Source organism: Meles meles, chromosome 2, assembly GCF_922984935.1.
Source record: "Meles meles chromosome 2, mMelMel3.1 paternal haplotype, whole genome shotgun sequence".
NCBI lineage: Eukaryota > Metazoa > Chordata > Mammalia > Carnivora > Mustelidae > Meles > Meles meles.
The window spans coordinates 174,826,935-174,851,224 of NC_060067.1; the positions used below are offsets into that span (position 1 = coordinate 174,826,935).

Genomic DNA, 24,290 nt, shown 5'->3' on the forward strand with positions numbered 1-24,290 from the left:
TAAGAATGATTACCAATGCAGAAGGAAGTTTAAAAATTAATGGTATGAAAGGGGAACTTTGCTTGTACTTACTATTTGAAACTTTTGTACCAAAACAAAATCTGTGGTATTTGAGACAGAAGTGGTATTCTTTTTTAAAGAGTAATTCTGTAGTGTGAAAGCCCAAAATGCAAATATAGACCATCTCAGAAAGTTTTGTAGTGAAGTGAACAGTTAGGAGAAAGCAAAAGATCTATAATATTTAAAGAAGAAGGATCTGAGAATGCCTGGAAAGGAAAAGAGCCTGGTCACCCAAACACTATAACATTAATTTAGAAGTTAAATATAACCTTGTTAGGGCCTTACTTTCCTCATCTGATATGAGAATACCAAAAATATCCATCTCTTAGGGTTATTGTAAGGATTTTACCACGTTGAACATTTAACAGAAGTCCCTGTCAGTCAGCAAGGATGTAATGAAGGCCCACCACAAGTCCATCATAAAATACATACTGTCTTTCTAGAGCATGAAGTCATCTGCTTCTACAGCATGAAGATATGGTCAGATATGCAAGAAGTACTTGTGGAAAACACTAAGAATATGGTAAAGTTTAAACAAAACTAAACAAATTTCTTCAAAATTTAATGGAAGGCCAAGAAGGAAAGGACTTTTACACGGGACACTTTGAGAGGAGAATGTAAGATACTGAATAATAATAATAAATATGGACATGGGCTTATGGCACTAAGTGTATATAAAGGTCTGACAGATCAGGAGGCACAACACTGAAGGTTAATAAAAGGAGGATGCTCATCTAAGTAGCAAGAATTTTGTTCCTGAAGGACTCTGGAAAATGGATCAGCTTCAATTTATTATTAAAATGAGTCCAACTGAGAAAGTATTTCGCAATGGTAGTGCCAGAATAGTGAAAGCTTACAAATGAAGAGTCAACTGAAAAACTGATTAATTCTTTAAAGTAAATAAATGACCTAATAACCATAACCGAAATGGCAGAAGTTAGCAAAAAATGGAAGAATAAACACGGTTCTTTCCTGACATCAAAACAGATGACACCACTAGTTATGGTCTGGGAAGGAAGACACGGCCAATCCCAGGAATATGTCCCCACAAGCAAAATACCAATCCTCATTTGCCACTAAACTTCACCAACTCCTATGCCAGTTGCCCAAAGCAAGCTATTCCATTTTTTCCAAATCCTGAAGTAATTTCACAAAGCAAAAATCAAAAATTAAACTGACCTTTGGAGTACCACAGTCACACTCTTCCCCGGGATCCACCAATTTATTACCACAGAAAGGAGCACTATAGGCTTCATCAGGCTTTGGAATATTAAGAAGGCAGTTTCCTCCTTTATTTAAAGTTAACTTCTCAAAGTCCTCTGCACTGCAACTGCTAAAGTTTCTGGAACCTCTACAATAAACATTAAGAAAAAGATCTTATGTCATAGCAATTATTCACTGAGATTTTAAATCACATCCTCAACCAATAAGTGAATATTTAAAATGGCAGAAAATAAACTACCAAAAAATAGAGAGAAATGAGAAAACTATAATACATTATTTCAGTTACTACATAATATTCATTACTGGGGTTATAATATATTATACCTCCATGAAAATATCTTGTAAACATATCAATTACATTAATATATAAAACCATAAGAAGAAGACCTTAGAAATTATCTAGTCCTATCCAAAATTCAGTTATATTTACATTCTATAATAAAATTTCCTCAAATATTTGACACTAGCTATATGTTTCCCTAATCTTTTCTCACTCTACAGGATAACATTCTTATGTTCCCCTCACTATCACATACAGGGAGCCATGTGAAAATTATGTGAATGGGCATTCCAGCCACCAAGAAGCAAACTGCACAGCGCAGAGTTTCAGTTAGAGTCTGAGGTTTAAACCTTCTGATAATTCCTGAGACCCATGCTTAATACTCTAAAGGCTAGAACAGCTTCTAGAAATTGCCCACCTTGAGCTATCCATGTGAGATCTATATAAACCATGAGCTATCCATGTGAGATGTATACAAATGCAATTTTGATTTGTTCTACATGTTGTTGGTGGGGTTTGTTTGTTTGTTTGCTTTTTTAGTTATGGGTTTACTCAGTAACTCTAAAATACATTCAGAGAGTCCCACTATTTTCACTTTTGAAGATTACAGAGAAACACATCCACATATACCCCAAGGATCTTTGAGAAATCCAAGTCCCACTGAAGTTTTATCAGGGGAATTTGGTGCCCTGAAAGACTCTCTTTCATCAGTTTGAGCAGTGGTGCCAAGAGTAGCAGTGGAAAAGAAAACTGTGTTGCATTATTATAGTTATTAAGGAAGCATCCCTGTCTATGCTGGCTCTTTTGTACATCCATAGAATCTAAGAAACAGATCCTTTCTGTGACACATTCTGTTCTGGATATACATATTACACTCTTTGCTAACTGGCCCAAAGTCTCTAAAGAAGTCAATAGTCCAGACTCTAGGCTCTTGGAAATGGAAAGCAGTCTGCCTAGACATTTTGGTACCATTAACTACCAGCTGAAAAAAAAAAGTCTTTGAATGTGGTTTTGAAGGATTTTAACAAACTGACCAGCAGACAAAGAAAGTCAATTGTCTGTAACCAAATAAATAAATAAATAAATAGGCAAAGGCAGTGTTTTGACTCACATACAAAGAAAAGATCTACCACAAGTCCATTAACAATAACAAAAAAGGCTTGTTTTCAGTATTCTTCTTCTCATTAATCCCTATTAATGATATTGTGAGGAAGAGTCCTCTTGTACAACATAATTCATTCACGCATTTCTTGACATTATTATGCACAAGGCACTCTGCTTCTGTACAAGGGATAAAATGGTGAACAAAGCAGACAAAAATCCTCACCCCCACAGAGCATTCTAGTGAGTGAGACAAACTATACACATAGTAAGTAAACTGGAGAGTATACAAAGGTGATAAGTGCCATTGGGGCTTAAGTAGTAGTGAGAAGGTGAAGCAGGACCCAGGCAGGGAGAGGGAGGAAGCGACAGCAGTCAGGACAGGTACTTCAAACACTGTGATAACCGAATCAGCACTGGATATGTGGGGAAAGAAGAGCACACCAGGAAGGAACAGCAAGTGTGAAAGCTCTAAGGTAAAATCCTGCCCTGTGTGTGCAGGGAACAGTACGGAAGCCAATGGGATTGGAATGAAGTGAGTCAGGGAAGGAATGATAATGAGAGATGCAGTCAGCAACGGTGAGAATAGGCCATTGTAGGGCTCTGACTTTCTACCGTGAGGGAAATGAGGAACTTGGGTGGGGAGAGGTGGTGATACAATGGAAAGTGGTGAGCAGGAGTTCTAACGTGATTTGACTTGTACTTTAATTGGATCGCTGTGGTTCCTATTTTAAGGAGAAAGTACATACAAGGGGTTCTTGCAGAAATCCACTCATGCTGATGAGGTAACAGCATGACAGCCGTGGAAACAGTGAGGGGTGTCTGGATTATTTCTATGTTTGAAAGGAACAGCCCCTAAGATGAAGAATCTGATAAAAAGAGAGAAGAAGTCAAGGATGACTCCAATATTCTGGGGACCACACTACAAGAAGGAAGGAGTTACCATTAACTGATGTGGAGAAGACTGTGGGCGGAGCAGGTTTAGGAGAGCTAACCCAAGTTTGGGTCTAACAGACATCAGGTGACACTGTCAGAGTAGCAGTTGCTAGTAATTACCCAATAAACAAAGGAGACTTCAATTTATTTATTTATTTATTTGGTAGGAGACTTCAATTTAAACAGAGGTTTGTGACTGCTTTTTATTTGCTATTGTTGATCTATATGTGGTAAGTATCTTGCCTGCCATGTAGTACACATTCAATGTCTTCTGTAAGAATACACTAACCAGCCAATAGTCACAGAAACTGTGCAGACATATGTATATTTCTACACTTGAGTCCCTAATTCTAATCTACGTAAGGTCTATCACTTCTGTTGGGGCACCTGGGTGATTCAATCAGTCAAGCATCTGCCTTCGGCTCAGCTCATGATCCCAGGGTCCTGGGATCCAGCCCCATATCAGACTCTCTGCTCAGCAGAGTCTGCTTCTCCCTCTCCCTGTCTGATGCTCCGCCTGCTTGTGTGCTCACACATTCTTGCTCTCTCTCTCTCTGTGTCAAATAAATAAATAAAATCTTTTTTAAAAATCTACACAAAGTCTACCATTTCAAAACAGATTTTTTAAATAAGTTTCCTAGTCAGTAGTTGGGACACATTTTCTCACAAATACAATGTCTAAAATGTTTCATCCTAAAGCAACCCATTTTAAAAAAAATCTGTTTCACCACAATGGATTTGACCATAATATACTGAAAAGGATTAACAAAATCAGAAGCATTTCTGGTGCTTTTTACCTGAGGGAGAGAGTAACAAACATTTCCATATTGCTCTTCAGTAAGCCTCTGGGGACTACAATGAAGATATTTTTCCCCTAGTCATCCCTGGATGGCACCTACAGTAATAAAGATGATCTTTCTCCTAATACTTGGTTTGAATAGCAACTAAAGTATTCGGATTCTCTACGTATCACCTCTGGGTGCTAGGATATTAATTTAAAGCATCTCTTCATCTCTTTTCTCACACCTAGGTATGTTTCCTAAAACTGCATTAAAAGGAGATAGATGTAAATGACAGTAATGGAAACAATCTACCAGAATAAAGCCAAAAAAAAAAAAAAGGCAATTATCATTTAGAACATTCTTTCTATGAGTAATTTGGAAATAATCAGAACACAGTTCCACCATTACCATACTAATCCTCACAAGCAAGGAGTAGGAAGTCCTAACAGAGGGCTTTAAATGATGGCAATTAATTAGATATTTTTAAACAGTGCCCTGCGGCACCTCGTCAGTTGAGCATCCGACACTTGGTTTCTGTAAAGGTCAGGATCTCAGCATCATGAGACTGAGCCCCATGACAGGCTCCATGCTCAGCACCCAGCCTACCTGAGATTCTCTCTCCCTATCCCTCTGCCCCTCCCCTGCTCACTCACACTCTTGCCTGTTCTAATTAATTATTTTTTAAAAATAGACTGTCCTGATTATGGAGGTTTTCTGAACTAGTTGGCATTGAGAGCCATGGGTAAGAAAGCCATTTCTCCAGAAAGGTACCTCCCAGGAGGAACACCTCACACTTTCAGAAATCTAAGAGCAGTATATGAGAAAAATGCTACCAGCCCCTACCAAATGCCTTCAAAATATCAAAAATCGTATTACAAAATTAGATTATCCACTTTTTAAACAGAACTGGCTCTGAACGGTTGAACAATCTAGGGAAAAAAGTCAAATGTCTATATATATCAACTGCATCTAATAAAAGACCTAACTCATAATGAACAATAAATTAATATTTACTACACAGCATATGAAGTAGAAGGTGGGAAATCTACCCTTGAAAAAAGATTTAATACCACCGAAGACAGCATAATCATTCTTCTCAAGTTATTCTTAGCAAAAACTGTTCAAAGACATTGACCAACACATTACTAAGATATAACATGAAGGCACAAAATACAAAAAACCACTCAAAAAAAAGAAAAAGAAAAAGAAAAGAAACTGTAAGGGGGAGAAAAAAACAGGTACAATCCAATAAAGCCTCCAGACACTAGAATTATCAAATAATAACCAAAAATATCCTGCTTACTCTGGTCAGGGAGAAAAATGACAAGCTCAAAAATTTTAATAGGGAAATAAAATCCGTAACAGTAATACAGCATGTATGAAAAAACTAGATAGAAATTTGGCAAATGAAAGATAATAAGCAAAATTAAGAATTCAATGTGTAGGTTTAACAGCAGACTACAGATAGTCTCAGTGAACTGGAAGATACAAGAAATTACCCACAAACACAAAATGATAGAAAACATACAAGAAAATGTAGGAGGCCGGATTTTGTGAGGTCTTACACACAGTTAACTAGAATCACAGAAGGACAGCAAATATGCAGGAATACTGTGCACAGACACAGTATGTAAAGAAGCAGTATATGAAAATACAATAGTGGAGAATTTATCACAACTTATGAAAAATATCAAACCTCAAACTTTAAAACTCAAAAAACAAAAATCCTCAGCAGGTATATCAGTGTGTGTGCTTGCTTTTTTTTTCTTTCCACAACTTTAATAAACATAAGGAAAAAACTTAAAATTTAAAAAAAAATTAAAACTATGAAAATAGCTGATGTACATAAATCCACTTCGACAGAATAACATTTTAGTGATAGCTGACATCAACAGCAACATGGACCCCAAAAGAAAACAGAATAATACCAATATGCTGAGGAGGGGTCAAGATGGCGGGGAAGTAGGAGGAGGCGCCGTTTCAACCTGTACCCTAAAGTGAGCTGATTACCTACCAAAGAACTCCGATCACCCATGAAATCAGCCTGAGATCAGAATTATATACATCTGGATCTCTACAGGAGCAGAAGACGCCAGTGGCAGGTAAAGCAGAGTGTGGGAACATCGGACTGATATCAGAAGATAAACAAAAAGGGGGAGGGAGCCACCAATATGCTGAGAGAAAATAGCGGATAATCTAGAATTCTATATTCAAGATTGGACAAAAATGTCCTCAAGACGAAAGAGAGGAGGGAGGAGTTAAGATGGTAGAGTAGTAGGGGGACCCTGAATTTGCCTCCTCCCTCAAACACAGCTAGATTAACATTCAACTATTTGGATCAAAACAATCTCAGGATTAAGGAAACAAACAGTTGGACAGAATGTGGCAGATGTGAGGTTCTGAGCCATGAACTGGGGAAGAGGAAAGCCATGGGGCTGAGAAGGAGAGGGAACCATTTTCACAGAGCAAAGTCAGGGAGAGGGAGAGAGCGGGAGAAAATGCAGTAGGTAGGGATCACACAGTAAGTGAGGAGATCCCCGGGTCGCACTGCGAGAGATTTCTGCCCTTCCCAGAGTACATTTGGAAGAATAAATTTTTCCTCTCCAAGAACAAAGGACCAGCTGGGAGCCACGAAATAGCTCGCCCTCTTGTCCTCAGGGAGGGGAACTTATAGCAGCTTTTTGCTGTCTGCCACAATAGAATCAACCCTCTGTGTAACTGCCTTTCTCGGACAGACAGGAGAAGGGGACCAACTCTTCTGAAAATGACAGATAATCTGGTTGCAGCTTTTCACTGTGTGTTACGGTAGACTCCAGCCTCCATGTGCGCACTGTGACTGCTTTTCTGGGACAGGACAGAGCACTGTAAGGTTCTCCCGGTGAGGAGGGGGTTGTGGAATGATTCCGCACCTTGCCAGGACCTTTAAAACGTGGGAGTTTTGAGTCCCAGCCACAGACCAGAGATAACATACAAAAGATCTGTGATGTGGGGCATGCTGACGGCCCAGGAACAGACAGGTTAAGGGCTGGGAACTGAAGAAAGCCCAGGACACAGGAGATTATTTGCTTTTCTGAAACAGCCTCCTGAAGAGCAGTGGCCAGAAGTTCCCCTCCCTGAGGACGAGAGGGCGAGGCAATGCCATATTCTTCCCCCTTCACTCTTCCCTCCTGCCCACCAAAATGCTCGAACTTCATACAGAAACACAGTAAGTAGCTCCAGTAGAGGCTGGAGTCCCCTACTAAATATCATACCCCTGTGCTTGGCAGGGGCATCATTATAAGGGCAAGTTCGCATGTGAACCAGCCCAGCAGGCCTCTCAATCAGAAGACCAAGAGAGGTACCCCACAAGTACCAAGTACACTGATTAAAGAATGTTCCAAAACTCAACTTCTGGTGGAAATAGGAATAGGATTCTTTTTTTTTTTTCTTAGTTTTTAATTTTTTTTTATTTTTCTATGTCTTTTTATTATTTTATCTTCTATATATTTTTTTCTTTTTTTTCTCTTTTTTCTTTTTGGTATCAGTGTTATAATTTTTTGCTCATTTGTTGGTTTGTGTGTTTCCTTCTCTTGTTTTTTGGATCAGCTTTTTTTTTCTTTTCTTCTTTCCTTACTCTTTTAACTTCCTTCTTTCTTACTTTTTGGAATCAGACTCATAGTTATTTTGTTTATTTCTTCATTTGCATTTTTGTTCCTTTTGTTTTTCTCTCATCTTGGATCAGGCTTTTTTTTTTTCTTTTTCCTTTCTTTTCTTTCCCAGGTTTATCTTAACAAACAAATCAAACAACACCTAGTTAAAGGTCCAACTACTCTCTACTACAAGCAAGGAGGAACTCTGGAGAGGACAGACCAATGGGAAAGAACAGCCAAATGTAATAGCAGAGTATACACAGTACACACTAGAAATGCTTACTGAAGATTTTTGTTGTTATTGTTGTTGTTCTTATTTTGAGGTTTTTTTTTCTTTTTCTTTAATGAACAAAATGTTGAGACACAGAAAGTTACCCCAAAAGAAAGAACAGGAGGTAGTATTCACAGCCAGGGAGTTAATCAATATGGATATAAGTAAAATGTCTGCACTAGAATTTAAAACGAAGATTATAAAGATACTATCTGGGCTTGAAAAAAGCATAAAAGACACTAGAGAATCCCTTACTATAGAGATAAGACAACTAAAATCTAGTCAGGCCAAAATTAGCAATGCTATAACCCAGATGCAGTCCCAAGTAGAGGCCATAAAAACAAATGAATGAAACAGAAGAATGAATCACTGTATCAGTGATACAGAAGTTAAAATTGTGGAAAATAATGAAGCTGAAAAGAAGAGGGAAAGAAAACTATTAGATCACAAAGGTGGACTTAGGGAACTGAGCAATTCCATAAAGTGAAATAATATCCGTATTATAGGAGTCCCAGAAGAAGAGCAAGGAGAAAGGGGCAGAAGGTTTATTTGAATAAATTATATCTGGGAACTTCCCTAATCTGGGGAAGGAAACCAGGCATTCAAGTCCAAGGGGCACAGAGAACTACCTGCAAAATCAATAAAAATAAGTCAACGCCTCAACATACTGAAACTTGCAAATTACAAAGACAAGAGAAAACCTTGAAAGCAGCTCGGAAGAAGAAGTCCTTAAGCTACAAAAGTAGACACATAAGGCTCACAGCAGACCTGTCCACAGAGGCCTGGCAGGCCAGAAAGGACTAGAATGATATATTCAATGTACTAACTGGGAGAAATGCGCAACCAAGAATACTTTATCCAGCAAGATTGTCATTCAGAACAGAGAGATAGTTTCCAAGATAAACAAAAACTAAAGGAATTCATAAACACTAAACCAGCCCTGCAAGAAAATTAAAGGGGGCCTTTTCAGTGAAGAGAGAGCCCAAAAGTAAAAAGGACTAGAAGGAACAGAGACATTCTATAGGAACAGTGACCTTACATGTAATGAAAGATATGAAGGTAGTGCTAAATTCATATTATTCATATCTTTCAATAATTATTCTGAATACAAATGAACTAAATACTCCAATGAAAAGATTCGGCATATGAGAATAGATCTAAAAAACAAACAAAAACAACAACAACAAAACACACCAAAAAAAACCTATCAACAAGCTGCTTACTAAAGACTCATTTTCAACCCAAAGATACCTCCAGATTGAAAGTGGCGGGGTACCATTTATCATACTAAAGGACAACAAAAGAAAGCTGGAATAGCCATACTTATAATCAGACAAATTTTAAACCAAAGACTGTAATAAGAGATGAAGAAGGAACTATATATAATAAAAGGGTCTATCCAACAAGATCTAACAATTGTAAATATTTATTCCCCTCACTTGGGAGCAGCCAACTACATAAATCAATTAATAACACACTTAAAGAAACTCATTGATAATAATACAATATGACTGTACAATACTACTCACAGCAATGGACAGATCATCTAATTAAAAAATCAACAATAGGAAACAAGGGCTTTAAAGGACTCCACTGAACCAGATGGACGTAACAGATGTATTCAGAGCATTTCATCCTAAAGCAGCAGAATACATAGTCTTTCTGAGTGCGCATGGAACATTCTCCAGAACAGATCACATACTGAGTCATAAATCAGGCCTCAACACTTTCAAAAGGATTGAGATCATACCATGCATATTTTCAGACCACAAAGATATAAAACTTAAAGTCAACCACGAGAAAAAATTTGGAAGGACCACAAATACATGGAGGTTAAAGAACAACAGAGAACCAAGAAATTAAAGAAGAATTTTAAAAATTCATGGAAGCAAATGAAATTTGAAAATGAAAACACAACAGTTCAAAACATTTGAAATGCAACAAAGATGGTTCTATGAGGGAAGTATATAGCAATACAAGGCTTCCTCAAGAAGCAAGGTCTTAAATACAAAAACTAACCTTATACCTAAAGGAGCTGGAAAAAGAACAACAAATAAAGCCTAAATCCAGCAGGAAATGGGAAATTAAGATTAGAATAGAATCAATGAGATAGAAATTTTAAAAAAAAAAACAAACACAGAACAGATCAAAGAAACTAGGAGCTGGTTCTTTGAAAGCATTAACAAGATTGATAAACCCCTACCCAGACTTATCAAAAAGAAAAGAGAAAGGACTCAAATAAATAAAATAATGAATGAAAGAGGAGAGATCACAACCAACACCACAGAAATAAAAATAAGTATAACAGAATATTATGAGCAATTATATGCCAAAAAATTAGGCAATCTGGAAAAAATGGATGCATTCCTAGAAACATAGAAACTACCAAAACTAAAAATAGGAAGAAATAGAAAACCTGAACAGACCCATAACCAGCAAAGATATTGAATCAGTAATCAAAAATCTCCCAATAAACAAGAGTCCAGGGCCCACTGGCTTCCCAGCAGAATTCTATCAAACATTTAAAGAAGAATTAATACCTATTCTTCTGAAACCGTTCCAAAAATAGAAATGGAAGGAAAACTTTCAAATGCATCCTATGAGGCCAGCATTACCTTGATCTCAAAACCAAAGAAAGGCCATACTAAAAAAGAATTAAAGACCAAAAGTCTCTGATGAACAAGGATGTAAAAATTCTCACCAAGATATCAGCTAATAACAGTACATCAAAAGGATTATTCACCACAACCAATTGGGATTTATTCCTGGGCAGCAAGGGTGGTTCAACATCCACAAATCAATCAATGTGATACACCACATTAATAAAAGAAAGGACAAGGACTATATACCTCTCAATAGATCCAGAAAAAAGCATTTCACAAAATACAGCATCCTTTCTTGAAAAAACCCTCAATAAAGCAGGAATAGAAGGAACAGACCTCAAAATCATAAAGGTCATATGTGAAAGACACAGCTAGTATCATCCTTAATGGGGAAAAACAGAGCATTTCCCTGAAAGTGAGGAAAACCACAGGGATGTCCATTCTCACCACTGTTGTTCAATATTGTACTAGAAGTCCTAGCCTTAGCAATCAGACAACATAAAGAAATAACGGCATCCAAATAAGCAAAGAAGTCAAACTTTCACTCTAAGCAGACAACATGATACTCTATGTAGAAACCCAAGATTCCACCAAAAAATTGCTGGAACTGATACAGGAATTTAGCCAAGTGGCAGGATATAAAACCACTGCACAGAAGTGTCTTCCATTTCTATACACCAATAATGAAGCAGCAGAAAGAGAAATCAAGAAATCGATCCCATTTGCAATTGTACCAAAAACCAAACGATACCTAGGAATAGACCTAACCAAAGAGGTAAAAAGACGTTCTCTGAAAACTGCAGAACACTTTGAAAGAAACTAAGGAAGACAAAAAGAAATGGAAAAACATTCCATACTTATGGGTTGGGAGAACCAATATTGCGAAAACATCTATGCTACCCAAAGCAATCTACACATCCAATGCAATCCCTATCAAAATGCCATCAGCATTTTTCACAGAGCTGGAACAAACAATTCTAAAATCTGTGTGGAACCACAAAAGACCCTTAATAGCCAAAGTAATGTTGAAAAAGAAAACCAAAACCAGAGGCATCACAATTCTGGACATCAAGCAATACTGCAAAACTGTCATCATCAAGACAGTATGGTACTGGCACAAAAAACAGACACAGAGATCAATGGAACAGAAATGAACCCACAACTCTATGGTCAACTAATCTTTGACATATACCAGGAAAGAACACCCAATGGAAAAAAGTCTCTTCAACAAACGGTGTTGGGAAAACTAGACAGCAACATGTAGAAGAATGAAACCAGACCACTTTCTTACACTATACACAAAAAGAAATTCAAAATGGATGAAAGACCTTAATGTGAGATAGGAAACCATCAAAATCCTAGGGGAGAATACAGGCAGATAGCTCTGTGAGCTCAGTCACAGCAACTTCCTACTAGATACATCACCACAGACAAGGGAAACAAAAGCAAAGATGAATTATATGGACTTTATCAAGATAAACAGTTTCTGGACAACAAAGGAAACAGTTAACAAAGTTAAAAGGCAACCTACAGAATGGAAGAAGATATTTACACGTCTTACCAGATAAAGGGCTAACATCCAAAATCTATAAAGAACTTACAAAATCAACACCCAATAAATAAATAAATAAATAAATAAATAAACAAACAAACCAGTCAAGAAATGGGCAGAAGACATGAACAAACATTTCTCCAAAGAAGACATGTAAGTGGCTAAGAGACACATGAAAAAATTCTCAACATCACTCAGCATCAGGGAAATATAAATCAAAACCACAATGACATACCACCTCACACCAGTCAGAATGTATAAAATTAACAACTCAGGAAACAACAGATGTTGGCGAGGATGTGGAGAATAGGGAACCCTCTTACACTGGAGGTAGGAATGCAAACTGCTGTAGCCACTCTTAAAAATATTATGGAGGTTTCTCAAAAAACTAAAAATAGAACTACCCTATGACCTAGCAACTGCACTACTAGGTATTCATTCAAAAGATATAAAAAATAGTGATTTGAAGGGACACACACACCCCAATGTATATAGCAGCAATGCCCCCAATAGCCAAAATGTAAAAAAAGCCCAGATGTCCATCAAATGATGACTGGAAGAAGATGTGGTGTGTGTGTATATATATATACACATACACACAACGGAATGGTACTCAGCCATCAAAAAGAATGAAATAATGCCATTTGCAACAATGTGGACAGAACTGGAGGATATTAAGTTAAGCGAAGTAAGTCAATCAGAGAAAGACTCTAATGTGGAAATTAAGAAACAGAACAGCAGATCATAGGGAATGGGAGGGAAAATAAAATAAGATGAAATCAGACAGGGAGACAAACCGTAAGAGATTCTTACGTATAGGAAACAGGCCGTTGGTGGGTCGGGGGATGGGGTAATTCGGTGATGGGCATTATGGAGGTCACTTAATGTAATGAGCATTGGGTGTTATATGCAACTAATGAACCACTAAATTCTACCCCTGAAACTAATAACATACTACATGTTAACTAAATTGAATTTAAATAAAAATTTTTTTAAAAAAATAAAGAATGAAAGAGAGATAAAGATGACCTTGTTGCAGGGGGGCAGAGGCTGATTAAGAGACAAACTACTATCAGACACATACTCAAGGAAATTCACAAAGGGTTTTTCAAGGTAACTAAAAAATGATACCAAATGGAAGGTCAGAGATGCAAGAAAACCAACGAGTAATGAAAGTGATAACTATGTTAACAAGAATGAACAATGTTCATTAAACAGTGATAATGCATGGGGCACCTGGGTGGCTCAGTGGGTTAAAGCCTCTGCCTTAGGCTCAGGTCATGATCCCAAGGTCCTGGGATGGAGCCCCGCATCGGGCTCTCTGCTCGGCAGGGAGTCTGCTTCCTTCTCTCTCTCTGCCTGCCTCTCTGCCTATTTGTGATCTCTGTTGTCAAATAAGTAAATAAAATCTTAAAAAAAAAAAACCCAGTGATAATGATTCCTGACACATAGTTATATAAGTCAGGAAGTGGCTAAACAAAGTTAAACTGCTCTAAAGTCCTTGAATTGTATAAGGAAGGCTATGACTTAATATTAAACATGAGAAATCAAGGACATAAGTTGTGATTTTTAGAGTAACTCCCCCCAAAAATCAAAGATTACATAACTTCCATTCTAATAGAAGTAAAATAATGAATATTGAAAACACACAAATAATCCAAAATAAACAAAATAAATCCAACAAAATAAAAGATTTTTTAAAAGAACATTAAAGTGAGACAAATGAAAAACACCTAAGATGGTAGATTTAAACCCAAATACTGCATCTCATTAATTCTAAAACACATTCTTCACATATTTAAAATACTCTTGAAACTGAGATTCATCTGACAAAGTACTTACTTAATAGGCACCATTTTTCTTAGTGGTATATAAATAATAATGTATCTTACAATAAATTGCATCTACAATTAAATAAATGTAGTATATTACTAATTATATTAAATATAAATAAATTAAATGATACAATTAAGAGATAAATATTGTCAAGCTGGATTAAAAAATAAAACCTAAACATGTTGTTTCAAAGCATACATCTAAAACATAAGGATAAAGAAAAGTTCAAAGTGAAAGGATGGGAAAAAACATACTTTCAACATGAAAAAATCTGGGGAAGCTAAATTAGTATCAGACAAAACTGACAGCCTAATAAATAAAAAAGGAAATGAAGACACACAGATTGAGAAGAAATAAAACTGTTTGCAAATTATAGTCATCTATGTATAAAATACAAAAGAACCAACAACAAAAAAAATTTCCGAAACTAGTAAGCAATTAAAGCAAACTTATTAAAGCAATGAAAGGTTGTAGAACAAAAGATTAATACACAAGTCAGTTGCTTTCTTATATACCAGCAACAAACTAACAAAATTTGAAATTAAAAATGCAATACCATTTACATTAGCAAAACCAAAACCAAAACCAAACAAAAACACTTAGGTATAAATGTAACAAAATATGTACAAGATCTATAAAGGGAAACAACAAAACTCTGATTTAAAAAAAATCAAAAACGACCTAAATAAATGGAGAGACAGTCCATGTTTAAGGACAGGAAAACTCAATACCATAAGGATGCCCATTCTTCCCAACTTGATCTATAGATTCAATACAACTCCAATTAAGATCCCAGTTGGTTATTTTTTGGGTATCGACAAAGCAATCTAACATTTATATGGAAAGAAAAAGGACCCATAATAACCAATACAATATTGAAAGAGAACAAAATTTAAAAAGTGACAGAATCTGACTTTAAGATTTGCCTTAAAGCTATGGTAAACCAACACGGCACGGTATTGGCAAAAGAACAGACAAATGGATCAATGGAAGAGAATCAAGTCCAGACATAAACCCAAACAAATACAGCCAACTTATCCACGACAAAAGACAATTTGATGAAGAAAGGATAGTCTTTAACCCAAAAACGAGTATCCACTGCAGAGAAAAGGGAACTCTCTTACACTTTTGGTGGAAATGCAAACTGCGGCAGCCACTCTGGAAAACAGTACGGAGGTTCCTCAAAAAGTTAAAAATAGAACTATCATAAGATCCAGCAATTGCATTACTTGGGTATTTATCCAAAAATACTGATTTGAAGGGATACATGCACCCCCCCAATGTTTGTAGCAGCATACAACAATAACCAAACTGTGGAAAGAAACCTAATGCCCGTCAACTGGTGAATGGATACAGAAGATGTGGCATATATGCAATGGAATATTACTGAGCCATAAAAAGGAATGAAATCATGGTGCCTTAGTGGCTCAGTCGTTAAGCATCTGCCTTCAGCTCAGGTCATGATTCCAGGGTCCTGAGACCAAGCCCTACATTGGACTCCCTGCTTAGCAGGAAGCCTACTTCTCCTTCTCCCACTCCCCCTGCCTGTGTTCCCTCTCTCACTGTCTCTCTCTCTCCATCAAATAAATACATAAAATCTTTTTTTTTAAGATTTTATTTATTTATTTATTTATTTGACAGCGAGAGAGAGAGATCACAAGTAGGCAGAGAGGCAGGCAGAGAGAGAGAGAGAGAGGGAAGCAGGCTCCCTGCTGAGCAGAGAGCCCGATATGGGACTCGATCCCAGGACCCTGAGATCATGACCTGAGCCGAAGGCAGCAGCTTAACCCACTGAGCCACCCAGGCGCCCCTAAATACATAAAATCTTTAAAAAAAAAAAAAAAGAAATCTTGCCATTTGCAATGACGTGGATGAAACTAGAAGGTATTATACTAAGCAAAGTCAGTCAGTCAGAGAAAGATGAATGCTGTATGATTTCACTCAGATGTGGAATTTAAGAAACAGAACAGATGAACATGGAGAGGGAAAGAGAGAGGGTCAAAACAAAAAACTGACTCTCAACTATAGAGAACAAACTGAGGGTTACTGGAGGAGAGGTCAGCAAGGGATGGGTTAAATGGGTGATGAGTATTAAGGAGGGCACTTGTGATGAGCACTGGGTGTTGTATGTAAGTGATGAATCATTAAATTCTACACTTGGAAATAATATTACTTAGTATGTTGACTAACTTGAATTTAAATAAAAACTTGAAAGAAAATAGAAAGAAAAGTATCTGCAAAATCTTTGGCAAACATTATATTAAATGTTAAAGTGCCGAAAGCTTTCAAGTATCACTATATGATGACAGATGGTAACTATACTTGTGCTGAGCACAGAATAATGTACAAAATTGTTAAACCACTATGTTGTACCCCTGAAACTAATATAACATTGCATGTTAATTATTCTTTATTAAAAAAAAAAAAGAAGACAAAGATGCAATTTACCACCACTTCTACTTGAATATTATACAGGAGGTCCTAGCCAGTATAGTCAGGTAATAAAAATAAATAAATAAAAGTTATAAGGACTGATGAGATAGAAACAAAACTACCATTACTGCCAGACGTGATTACATAAGTAAAAATCCAAAAGAATTCACAGGTGTGTAGCACTAATATAAAAGTATAACAGGGGTGCCTGGGTGGCTCAGTGAGTTAAAGCCTCTGCCTTCGTCTCAGGTCATGATCCCGGGGTCCTGGGATCGAGCCCCGCATCGGGCTCTCTGCTCCGTGGGGAGCCTGCTTCCTCCTCTCTCTCTGTCTGCCTCTGCCTAGTTGTGATTTCTCTCTGTCAAATAAATAAAATATTTTTTAAAAAAAGTGTAACAGGCTGCTAGATATAAAACAAATACAAGAAAAAAATTATTTTTATACAAAAAATTAGAAAATTAATTTTTAAAAGAGAAATCATTTATAATAGCATCCAAAAATATAAAGCATAGGAATAACACTAACAAAAGAAGTTTAAATCTCTATAGAGAAATATAAGAGGAATTAAAGATCATAGACTTGAAGATTCCTTAATGAAAATATTGTTAATTCTTCACCAGACCAATCTAGAAATTTAATACAGTATCAATCAAAACCCCAATAAGACTTTTTTTGTGGAACTGGACAATTCTCAAATGTATATGAGAAAGCCACAAATAGCCAAGACACTCAAACAACTAGGTCAAAGTAGGACAACTTGCTTTATACAACCAATTATAAAGCTGTAAAAATTAGGAAACTACAGTAATGATGCAAATACAGAATAATAAACAAGTGAAATAGAAGAGCCCAGAAACAAACACATATATTTGAGGTCACTTGATTTATGACAAAGGTGACACTCCGAAGTAGCAATGAAGAGGAGATCTTTTTAACACATGGCCCCAATTCAACAAAGAACTCATATTGGGGGAAAAACAAAAACAAAAAACCTGAGCTCTACCTGACACAATACACAAACAGTAATTCTAGGTGGATTTTGGACCTAGATATGAAGAAAGGCTAAAACGGATCAAGAGTCTGGAAGACAATACAGAAGAGTATCTCTGTGACATTAAAGTTATGGAACATAAATAAGATACAAAAGGCAATAGTCATAAAGGAATAGATTGATATACATGACTACACCGAAATTAAAATTTTTCACTAAAAGTCACCAAAAAATTTATAAAGACTTCTATTAATCAATAAAGATAGTCAACCCAATAGCAAAACTGGGGAGGGTGGGATGGAACAGTATCTTCACAAAAAAACAAAAACCAAATGGGCCATAAACAGGAGATTTAATCTCATTAGTAATCTAGGAAAATGCAAAGGAAAAGCACAATAATATATCATGATGTGACCAACTCATTAGCTACAGTTTAAAGTGGATAATATCAGTTGTTGGTGAGGTATCCACCTAGCACTCACTGGATCCCACAACACATCTCCTCCAGCCACCTCTGATTCCAGCAGTTATGGTGGACAACCCCCACAACTCCTGCCTCTAAGCTTTTTTTGAGTTGTAACTTAAAAGCACAGGGGAAGGGGCGCCTGGGTGGCTCAGTGGGTTAAAGCCTCTGCCTTCAGCTCAGGTCATGATCTCGGGTTCTGGGATCGAGCCCCACATCGGGCTCTCTGCTCAGCAGGGAGCCTGCTTCCCTTCCTCTCTCTGCCTGCCTCTCTGCCTACCTGTGATCTCTGTCTGTCAAATAAATAAATAAAATCTTTAAAAAAAAAAAAAAAGTCACAGGGAAAGTTAAAATCCCAGGGGGCAACCTTCAAACCAAACGAAGATGGAAGCAACACAAATGAAAATGTAACGCAGCTACCTGTATCAGGATGGACAAACAGCACAAACACAACATCAACTAAAAAAAGCCACGCTGGGCGCCTGGGTGGCTCAGTGGGTTAAGCCGCTGCCTTCGGCTCAGGTCATGATCTCGGGGTCCTGGGATCAAGTCCCACATAGGGCTCTCTGCTCAGAAGGGAGCCTGCTTCCCTCTCTCTCTCTCTCTGCCTGCCTCTCTATCTACTTGTGATCTGTCTCTGTCAAATAAATGTTAAAAAAAAAAAAAAAAAAGCCACGCTAATATGAAACATACTTGTGTAATTGTATTTATTTGCTCTATTTAATCTATTCTATGAATGGAGCGCAAAACAGGCAAAACCTAAAGGGTTTAGGAATACATACTTCTTGTGACAAAACTGTCAAGAAAAGCAAGGAAATTACCATAAAAATCGGGATAAGGGTTAACTTCAGGGAAGAAGGTATGATGAGTAAAACTACAAAAGAGACTTCAGAGGATCCTGGTAGTGACCTGACATGGGTGGCTACACAAACGTTCACTTTATAAAAATGTATTCATTTGTGGGTGCCTGGGCGGCACAGCCAGTAAAGAGGCCAACTTGGTTTCCCCTCAGGTCATGATTTCAGGGTTGTGAGATGCAGCCCTGTGTCAGGCTCTGTGTTCAGTGGAGAGTCTGCTTCAGATTCTCTCTTTCTCTCTGTCCCTCTGGTTCATGCTCTCTCTCTCAAAGAAATAATGTTTTAAAAAATGTGTTCAGCTATACATTTGTTTAGCTAGATTTTCTGTATGTGCTTCATCTTTCATAATAAAAGTGTTTTTTAAAAAATACATCACAAGTTCTCCCAGAGTAAGAAGGCCCTGCAAGACTTATCCTTGGGCCTTCTCTTCCTACAGTCAGGCTCAGTAGAGTCTAGTAAACCAGAAGGGTACTCAATCAGGACTGAGAAATCTTTTAGGAAAAAAAGATGAATTTGCTCAGCCTGATAGGGGTTGCTCAAGATCAGAAAGCGGAATTGGGTTATACCTTTCATAGGAAGCAATCATTAAAAAAAAAACCAGAATCCAAGATAAAGACCAGAATAAGAGGTGACATGGAATACAGGGCAATCTTTCTCTAAAAAACAAAATAAAATAAAACAAAAAATACATGAGAGGGTGGAAAAAAAAAAAAACCACCATTAATAAATGTAGATTTATCACCAGCTGTTGGAGGAAGTAAGTTCATTTCAACTAGGAATAGGCTTGAGCAGCCATCTGTCTAATGAGGTAATGCCCACCAGATCTTAAATAGTTAATCCAACACTGTCTCCATTATGTCCATTCTGCCCTCTGCCCCTCAGCTCAAAGTGGAAGTGAATGCAATGTTGTCTGGGATAGTTTACTTGCTCTCAGAAGAAGCACGATGCCCTTCATTCAGTAGCAAAGGTCTGATTTATAGTCTTTTGGGGGAGGTAGAAAACCTTCCATTCTCTAAAATCTTGTATTCTGAGATCTAGAAAGCAATGTTCGTTCATTAGAAGTCCTTTGCCTTTACAAATGTTGCCTCAAGACATCTCTGTTTGCTACAGATTCAATTTTATCCTAATATCAACTTTTTTTTAAGTAGGCTCCACTCCCACTGTGGACCCAACACACGGCTTGAACTCACGACCCTGAGATCAAGAGTCAGATGCTTAAACAACTGAGTCACCCAGGCACCCCATCCTAATACTCCTAAAGTGCTTCTACACTGACCCCTGTAAGCAATGACTTCCCAAAATTTCATGCCTTGCACCATCTGAACCCAGTCTCAATCTGTCTCTTTAATGTTCTGTTTTGCCGTAAGACCATGCTAAACCATGCCCCATTTCAACCCTGTGAGCATAATACATTTCTGCTTCATATACAAAGGGTCAACAGTGAAAACAACTTGAGGTGAACATCTGTAAGCAGTGGAATATTTATATTTAACCAACACTTACCTACCAGCTAGATCTCTGTCATAGAAGATAAGTAAAGTACAGATGGGACTTTTTTTTCTTTTTGCCCTGGCTAATTTTAACTTACTACAGTAAGAAAATTCCTATTACAAGCTCAATAAAATGTGTATAAACTCGCATAATGACTCACTACACCATCACACAACCTCCCCAAAAGACAAGGGCAACAACTGACAAATATTCTATATATCCTAAAATCTCTATTAGAGGGGCGCCGGGGTGGCTCAGTCAGCTGAGCATCTGCCTTTGGCTCAGGTCCTGATCTCAGGGTGCTGGGATCAAGCCCCATGTTGGGCTCCCTGCTTAGCGGGAAGTCTGCTTCTCCCTCTCTCTCCTTCAGCTCATGTTCTCTCACTCTCTCTCTCTCAAATAAATAAAATCTTTTAAAAAATCTCTATTAGAATGCTAAACAAAAGCGTGAACTAATATGGCACCAGAAATAATGGGAAAATAAAGTCAATCCACTCAGATCTATTTGAAATATGATCATCCAGTGAAAAGTTTTAAAAAATAAATAACTCCACAATAAAATTAGCAATGTATAATACTACAAGCATATATTATCAGTTTTCAAGAGTAAAGTCCAGGGGAACCCTGATGAATAGCAATCTCCTAAATGTTCAATGCTATTAATATCTGTAACAGAAGGGTATCTACACTTTTTTGAAATTAACTCTATTAAAATAATATTGCCTTATTTCCTAACTATAAATAAATATCTGCTCAGATAAAAATGATCAAAAAGATAAAGCCAGAAGAAAAATAAATACAAAAGTGACCCAAAAAATTACCACCAAAAATGAGAACCAGCTAAACATTTTGGCATACACCCTTCCAATCTTTCTTTACGTGTTCATATTTTTTTTTTAATATTTTACTTATCTATTTGACAGAGAGGGTCACAGAGAGGGTCACAGCAGGGGGAGTAGGAGAGGGAGAACAGGCTTCCTGCCAAACAGGGAGCCTAATGGCAGGGCTCATCCCAGGACCCTGGATTATGACCTGAGCTGAAGGCAGACACTCAACAACTGAGGCACCAGGCGCCCCGGATGTTCATAGTTTTAAAAAGGAGTAATTAACACCATGATTTCTCATATATTCTTTTCTTTTATTTGAATAAATATATATTATATATTGTTAACCAGAATGATTCACAAACCATCTTCTTTAGTACTCTAGAGTTTCCAAGAAGATGCTCTCAGGGGCCAGGGCCAACTAATACATTAGATACAGTATGGCACAAAGCTGAAGACCCATGATAATTTCAATGACCCACAAATTTACTTTAAAATCAGAAGAAAAAAAGAAAAAAAAATCAGAAGAAAAAAAATTCACAATAATGAATATTTAATAATGAATCCAGCCTGGGTTATATCTGCCTTTATACCAATATGGTCATAAAATACAATTTTTCATATTTTTTAAATGGAAGAAGGGGCTTAAAAACATGACTTCTAGTACTATACTGTTACGCTAAATAGGTATTTTGTGGTCAGTATAAACAATCTATTTTTTTGGACATGTGTAAATTGTGCCCATTTTTATTGTCAAACAATGCATATACATATTGTTTGCTCACTCTTTGATTATTCCCCTAGAACAAATTTCTAAAAATAAAATTGCTGGCTTAGAAACGTATCCTGTAAGGTTTTAAATGCAAACAACCGATCTAGTCCACAGAAAACCTGTACTAATTCTCATCATACCAGAAGGATATGAGAGTGGCCTGGTGACTTACATACCCTGGTTTTGTTTTGATTTACATTTCTTTGTTTAGTGATACAAAGAGAAGTTCTACAAATTTACTAATCTTTTATATTTATTTCTTGTATTATGAGCTACCTGATCATATTCTTCACTCATCTATAAATTTATATTATTATTCAAAAAAAAAAGCAAAAACAAAAAACTTTGTCTCAAATGTTTCAAATAGTATTCTTCGCTATTTGTCCTTTCACTGTTTGAACTTTTTTATATACACAACTGTTCAAATCTATAGACTGCTTTGTACTTTACGGTTTTGGGGTTGGGGGGCAGTGGAAAAATTTATGTTTCGAAAAACCTTTCTCCATCCAAGATTATATCTATTAAGTCATATTTTCTTCTATCTCATTATATATTTGGAATTTAAAGTATGATATATGGTAATTTCTTTTCAAATTCTTAACAAATTATCTCAGCCTCATTTACTGAAAAACCCTACCTTAAAAAAAAGTCACTTTTACTATTTCTGAGGTTTCTACTATGAGACTGTTAATATGTTTCTTATGCATTTAAGTTAATATTATACAGTTCCCAAACATAATAGTTCATACTGAAAGCCTTCTTTAAGGGTCTTTTTCTTTAGTATTTTCTTCACTACTATTGCAAAATTAATCTTCCAAATTGACTTTAAACTTATTTTTGTCAAGTTCTACAATGAATGAAATATATACATATCTGGAACTTGATTAGACTTATATTAAATTTATGAGTTAATTTGGTAAAAACAGTTATATTTCCAATATTTAGTCTCTCCATAAAAGAACACTGCCTTTATTCAAATTACATATTCTGACTTTCAATAAACTTCTCTGTGTTCTTTAAACAAGTGCTGCATATTTCCTATTAAGTTGATCCCAAGGTATTCAGAATTTTTGGCAAATATAGTTTTTTTCTCACATTTTTTCAAAATAGTTAAAACTGGTCTATTGGAAATCTACTTATTTTATAACTGTATTTCTAATACTATTTAGTTGATTCCCTTGCTTTTCAAAACTAGACAATCATAGTAACATCATTTCCCCCTCTTTTCAAATATTTACTCCTAAATCTTTTTCTTATTCACTGCACTAGCTAGAAAATCCAAGCCAAAATAAACTAATAGTACTGATAGTATCGTGTATTCCCAACATTTTATGGTTTCCCCTTGAATCTTACACCCATCATTCTCCACTGTGTTCATGCAGACGCGTCCATGCAGACGCGCAGGAAACATGGCCAATAAGAGACACTGGCAAAGATAAGAAGTTGGCAGGAGGACAATTGATTATTTCTCTGGGTCCCACTGTAACAGGTCACCCGATGATGGCAGTTTCCCTCTACTTCAACTTCTAAATGGTCAGTCTCTCACAGCCATAGTTATTTCTCTCCACAATCCCATAACAGTTATCTATCTTTACATCTTCTGCATCCCCACTGGGTTACATAGTTAAGCCAGTCCCCAAAACTTTTTGCCTATTCTCATGGGGAAAATGGTAGATCACCTTATATTCAAGATCATCTTGTATTCATGCTGAAGTTTTATACACAGTAAGTTTTAATTGTAATAGTCATGATACCATTTTATTCAAAATATTTCATAATTACTTTGGCCTTTAGGTCTCTGATAGAAGATTTACTTAGGAGAATGTTTTTAAACCACCAACTCATTTAGGGTTTTTGTTATTAGTATCTAGTTTTACCACACTGTGGCCAAAGAATAAGACCTGCTCTGTTTCTGCTTCTTTTCTAAATTATTTAAGTCTTTTGACAAAATATAGGGTCAATTTTTGTAAAGATTCCTAAACACCTGAAATGAACATATATGTTCTGTTTGTACAGAGTTACATTATTATCTATCAAATCAACCATACTAGGTGCGCCTGGGTGGCTCAGTCAGTTAAGCATCTGCCTTCGGCTCAGGTCATGATCTCAGAGTCATGGGATCGAGCCCCACATCGGGCTCTCTGCTCAAGAAGGAGTCTGCTTTCCTCTCTCTCTCTCTCTCTCT

General features: G+C 36.7%; 1 protein-coding gene across 1 annotated transcript in view; it reads right to left on the reverse strand.

Moving 5' to 3' along the window:
* Window positions 1–24,290, reverse strand: part of ADAM9 (ADAM metallopeptidase domain 9) — a 148,242-nt gene that overhangs the window by 77,590 nt on the left and 46,362 nt on the right. Inside the window, exon 12 of the mRNA XM_045998185.1 lies at window positions 1,240–1,411. Coding sequence (XP_045854141.1) covers window positions 1,240–1,411 — 172 coding nt within the window. The remainder of the gene's footprint in view (window positions 1–1,239; window positions 1,412–24,290) is intronic.